General features: G+C 37.5%; 1 protein-coding gene across 2 annotated transcripts in view; it reads left to right on the forward strand.

Moving 5' to 3' along the window:
* Positions 1–6,007, forward strand: part of PHAF1 (phagosome assembly factor 1) — a 37,861-nt gene that overhangs the window by 27,219 nt on the left and 4,635 nt on the right. For both annotated transcript variants that reach the window (XR_006015907.1, XM_042027424.1), the window contains 4 exons: positions 760–803; positions 2,717–2,760; positions 4,113–4,171; positions 5,719–5,791. Coding sequence is in view for 1 of the 2 variants with exons in the window: in XM_042027424.1 (XP_041883358.1) it covers positions 760–803; positions 2,717–2,760; positions 4,113–4,171; positions 5,719–5,791 (220 nt within the window). In the remaining variant the exon portion in view is untranslated. The remainder of the gene's footprint in view (positions 1–759; positions 804–2,716; positions 2,761–4,112; positions 4,172–5,718; positions 5,792–6,007) is intronic.

Raw genomic sequence — 6,007 nt, forward strand, 5'->3', positions numbered from 1 at the left:
AGAACTCATCTATTAAAGAGTACACTGAAACAACTGAAAAGGAAATCTTATGTTCCCTTTAGAGAATTCCAGTATTTTTTCATAAGTCTCTTTGGTGTATCTAGTAACCTGTGGAGGTTTCAGAGGTCATTAGTAACATTGTTTTAGTAGTATTTTCTTTTTACTTTTAAATGCCTTTCTATATATTGGCAAGTATGTCTTAAAGCAGTGAATGAGGTAAGGTAGTTCTTGGTCCAGGTATGATGTGCAAATTCTTGATAGAGGCAGACTTTGTATTAGCAAGAGTGTCCTTTTACTGGTAGCTATGTTGCTGGTTTTTTCCTAACATGATTTCAGTTGGTGATTAAAAAATCTCATGCTTCTGAACATTTTTTTCAATACTTTCTAAATGTAAAGTTTTTAGAGGAGGAGTATGAGTTAGTGATTGGATGTCTGATTAAAGCAGTTAGTGATAGAGAAATCTATAGTGCTGTTTAATAGCTAATTATTTCTCCACACACTCTGTGTAACAAGAGAGTAATTCGTGCTGAAGGACTTCTTGCGTCCTCTAGGAAATCGTATTAGAACATTCCCAGGCTGCTGCCTTTTTTGGTGTAGAAATCTAAGCGAGAACTTAATCTGCTATCATAGATTTCTCACTTTCATTTTATTATTCATGTGACTTTCATTAAAGGGATTATTAAGAGCTGTAAGTCTGTGGCTGTGCAGTTTATCTTGGCTTCTCTGTTTTCTAATAGCTTTACGATTTGCACTTTCTAGTTACCATCGCTGTGAATTCAAGATTCCACTCGTCATTAAGAGAGGTGAGCATTTCACTGCTGTCCTTCTTCAGGGGGCACAGAATGCTCCAAGGGGAGCTGGGATCAATTCTCATCTATAATGGTCCTTCATTATCAGAGGATGCTAACAGTGACAGTCACTGAGACAGAGAAGAAATTTTGGGGTTAGGTTTCTATTTAAGTGGAAAGGACACTTCAGGGCAAGGTAGCAGTTCTTGGATTGTACTTACACTAACTCTTTACTTATTTGGATCACACAAATATTTGGCTACAACATCCTGTAATGCTCTGCTAAAATCAGTTACCTTGTACCTGGAGGCTCAAAATTTGTAAAATAGTGTTGGTCTGAGCTCATCTGTCCAGTCCACTGATATTTAATATAATCTGGTTTATCTGGGAATGAAAAGAAACATCCAGAATATATTGGCTCTATGTGCTACAGAAAAAGTATGTTTGTGTTCATCTGAAAATCTCTACTTGAAAAAATACATCTATAATTAGTAGTGCTGATTTGGCAAGGTACTAAGATGTTCCCAGCTCTGTGCATATAACTAATCTCAGCAAAGTAGGGGAGCCCTGTCTGAGGATCACCGTGATTGAAGTAGACTTCTTCAAAGTAAGAATACATGTGTTCTGGGAAGGTATTTGGATTATACTGGGAATGCCAGATGCTGGCTAGGTTTTGACCAGGGATGTTTTCCTCATTCTGATTGGTATTCACTGCAAGCACTTTGCTGTGTGAAGTGCAATCCTCCTGTGGCTGTCACAGCAGTTTGAGCATATGGAGGATTAAAAACCTGGAAAAATAATGTTTGTGTATACAGGCTTATATGAAAGTTGATTTGTACTTCAGCCAAGAGAATGAGTATGAAATTTCTCACTTGAAAGATTATTTCCCTTAGGTTATTTTACTTCAAAGCATTAATTTGTGATTAATTTTGTTTACCTCAAGTAGCATTATGAATTTATTCTTAATGTGTCTGTTTTTTTGTTTGTTTGGCATTTTTAACCAGCTTTTCTGGCCTCTAGCTTATGTCCAGGACATGTAAAAAGTTGTGAACAGATGTTGTAACAGTTTTGAAGAGCGTGTCTTCTTCCCTCTGGTGGCAGTGCCTGATGCAGTTTTATTAGTTCTCTTTTGTAGTTCAAATTCAGATTATAAATTAAGAACCAGAGTTCAAGTTGCAGACACTGAACTCACAGTACAAAGAGAGCATGTTTAGAGAGGAGAAAACACAGAGAAGCAAGTGGTCTTTAACTTGACTGAAACCTGTGTTGGACATGTTCAGTGTCTAGGTCCATTCCCACTGCTTTGGGAACGTGCTTTCAGTATTTAGGAGTACCCAAATATATGTATGTAACTTATGTATAAAGGTACTTGAAACCACCAGCAAACAGCTTCTGTTTAAGGTTGTAATTGTAAATGCAATGCTGTCTTTTTGTTATTTAATAGGTAGGCTGCAATTCCCAAGCCCTCTGCCGTCTTTGTTTTGGAAGAGCAGTGTTTTAACTGATTTCAGACCTGCCAACTCCTGAGTCTCCAGATGTCAGTTTTAGCCAGCTGTCTTTCCAAGTGCAGTGGGGTGTTTTGGACTTAATGAGTGGCACATCATGTTACCTCCTCAAGTGGCTAACTTAGTGCAAAGAGGTGGAGTTTCTTTTACAGTGGTGTTGTGCCATCTAAGATTAAAGCTTAAGCATTATAATCTTAAAGCTGGGACTTGCTGTAAATAGGGAGGTTTGCTTTATCACCTTAACTGGCATTTAGTCAGTGTTACTGACAGTTTTGATTGCTAGTGAATGTTGGTAAATTTGTATATGAACTGATCTAATGCTCCCGTGTCTCCTGCTATCTGAATTAACTTTCCAAAATAAAGTACTATGTAGGGGACTGTTCAAGCTTAAGTTATAAAAGCTTTTCTGTTTTTGTTTCATAGATAGCGCTGATTCACAGACAGAAACATGTACAACATACAGCAAGGTAAGCCTGTGTAGAACTGAGTGTTTTCCTAATTTTCTTTAACCACCTAAATGATTCATGCCAACTTTACAATATACTTCAAAGAAATTACAGCAGTGGTATCATGGTGTTTTAAAGTGGAATAGTAGAAGGCCACAAGTTTGTATATATCTCATGGTTTAAATATTTTGGTGTGTTAAAAGATTGAATTCAATTGTAATAGCACACTTAAAGTAAACTGAATTACTGCATTGTGACATGGCTTGCATTTCAACACAGCTGCAGGTAGAAATAGTGAAATAAGTGATAAGGGGAAACAGCAGCAGTGGTGGCTAAATGTTAGCTGGAGGCATGTTCCTAAACAAAATTCTTACAGAGCTATTGTACTAAACACAGCTCTTGAAGACATGTACTATTCAACAAGAGAGCCCAGTGCCCTTCCACTTTCTTCTGAGGGGTGCCAGTAATGGGATGTTCCTTAGGCAGCAGCCTTTCAAAAATGTCACTGCCAGTGTGACACCTCCTGATGACAGCAGAAGACTCTACAGCTGTACCACCTAAATAAACTTCCCAGCTGGGAAGTTGCTGCTGCATATTTCACAGCTGCATTAAGTTGAAAAACTTCTCAAAAACTGTGTTCATCAGTGCCTCTGCAGTCAACATTCAGCCAAGCTCAGTGCTGCTCTCTTGGCTCCTAGGGTGCCAAATGAAGGCTTTCCTTGGTGAATTTTGATTCCCATACTGGGAAGAAAAATTGGAGTCAGCAATCTGGAAGCTGCCATTCTATGCTTTTTGATTTGAATTATTTATTCCCTTCAGTGCTTTGACTTATTTCAGTCTTGTGTGTGAAGAAGCTGCAGCTTCTTGGAGTCTGGTTAGTGAGGAAAACTGTTGGACACTTCCCAATCATTAGATAGTGCAGCCTTCCTGTTCTCCAATCTTGTTGCTTAAATCAAGGAAAGACTTTTGGGAGAGGTAGCAATGGGGATATTATTCCTCTCTCTAAAGGTACGTAAGAGGATATTTTGTTGAAGTTTCCCAAAGCTGCTTTGGTCTCTGAGGTGCCCCTAAAATGCTACAAGACTTTCCAGCTATGTTTTATCCATAAGACCCATAGACATTTTTATATTAATAATTCTATTTCCAAACTATTTTTAGACAAAAGTGAGAATATATCTTAAGAGAATTTACTAGCCCTAGCAATGGATAGTTCCATTACTGAGTATGGCTCCAGTCACAAAATACTTTTGTAAACAGAACCATAAGTTTATTTGACAATTAGGTTTGTCACAAACAAATGTACTTGACACTCTTCCTAGATAAAGAGTTTTCTTATGCCTCATTTTAACACAAATTCGTTGATGTATTTACAGTGGGACAGTATTCAGGATCTACTGGGGCATCCTGTAGAGAAGCCAGTGGTACTTCACAGGTAAAAATCTCTCTCTATTTTGCTTGGCAAGGATTGGGCTGAAAACAGGATGAGGAAGAGTCTTCATGGCACTAGTTACTTTTGTAATGCTTTGCTGTTTAAAGTTTCAGGGTTTTTTGGCCACTAACAAGATGAGATAGCATAGCAGCTCTGAGAGCAGCTGAGTGAAAGCATTTCCAAAATTCCTTGAACTGCAAAATCCAGAGAAGATCTCAGAGAAGAATGAACAGTGCCTTAAAAAAGTCTTTCTTGATGAGTAATAAATAGTTTAGAGGTTTTATACTTTTTATATGCATTTCAATAACATGCCATTATACAACACAGTCTATATGTATATGATAATATATGTAACAGCAGTCTGTCTGAAGGAGCTTGTCTTTTATGAACATAAATGGTTCTATAGTTCTTTTAGGCTGACTGAAGATAGAATAGCCCTTAAATTTGTTGTGTTTCTGCAGGCATTGAGGTGGGTGTTGGGTTAAATGGGCATTACCTGTTTGCAGAGTTATCATTTTATGATGTGAAACCATGATTTTTGTCTCAGGACAAGCGTAAGTGATGGGTACTGTGCATACTACAGCAATTTCAGATAAATTTAATGTATTTTTATCAGACTTTCACATGATTTTGACTTTGATTTTTTTTTTTCTTTTTCCCTCCTTAATCATTGTGCCCTTTGTTCCCCTTTACTCCTGTGTTATGCCAGTGAGATGATTAGAGCAGAAGCCATGTGAATGAAGTAAAGCTAAGGTGAATAGTGATGTCGTAGAGCCCTTCTATTTTTTCCATCTGTGTTGTAGAGTAGTTCAACTAGAGAGCACTTTACTGAGCACATCTCAAATGGCTCAGACATGCAATATGAAAAATTGACCAGTTTACAAGAAAGGACAAAAGGTAAATATTCACTAGGGGATTTTTTTGGCTGTAATCTAAAATTCATTGCAGTCAACAGAAGTTGCCAATGTACAATCCAAAAATATCAGAAATAACTGGAAGACAAGTGATACTTAGATCTTGAAAAACACTGTTTAATAAAACTTGGATTATTCTATTTTGGCATCTTATAGGTTAATCTTCTTAACATGCTAAATCCAGTTGATTAATAGACAGTACATAGTAAATATAAATAATAGACTATATATAGTAAATACATCAGGTAGAGGTTGAGACACAAAGGGAAGGATCTTTCCCAAAAATAATGTGTAATAAGTAACATGGTGCTTCTCTCTTCCTGTGTATCTGGGGTTTTTAGAGTTCTTCCTGTTCAAGTTAAGTGCAGGAGAGTTTCCCTGTAGAGGTCACTACTGGCTTTTTGATTACTTTATCCCCAAGTTTTATTAATGGCTCTGTGGCGTCAAGCAGGGTTTCCTCTGCCTCATTTAGAGTCTAGCAATGGTGTTGCATAATGTAGATGTACTTCCTTTTGATGAAAGCCATGATAAAGATGCTGTAATTTGCCTTATGTTACTGAGTACTTATTCCTTCCTGAGAAGTTCCTGATCCTCACCTGTCCATTTTAAAATTTTTTCCCCCTCTTTTCTGTTCAGGTCATCATCTCCAAACAACACTAACCCATTTGGGTCAACCTTTTGCTTTGGACTGCAGCGAATGATTTTCGAGGTGAGGAAAAAAACCTTTTATTTTTGTCTGAGCATGGGAAGATGAGGAGTTTGCTATTACTATGAGTGGCTTCTTACTTCCTATTGCAATAAAAGCCAGTGCTTGGCAGTGGTATAATTTTAGTGCCTGTTGGCAGAAAGAGGCAACTGTGCAACCTTTTCTCTGAGGCTGTACATTTGCATGTTAAAGCTGAATCTTCAAGTTTGTCACCTGGAA

Source organism: Corvus kubaryi, unplaced genomic scaffold, assembly GCF_017639235.1.
Source record: "Corvus kubaryi isolate FWS band 111438036 unplaced genomic scaffold, C.kubaryi_AGA036_p1.0 37300, whole genome shotgun sequence".
Taxonomy (NCBI): Eukaryota; Metazoa; Chordata; class Aves; order Passeriformes; family Corvidae; genus Corvus; species Corvus kubaryi.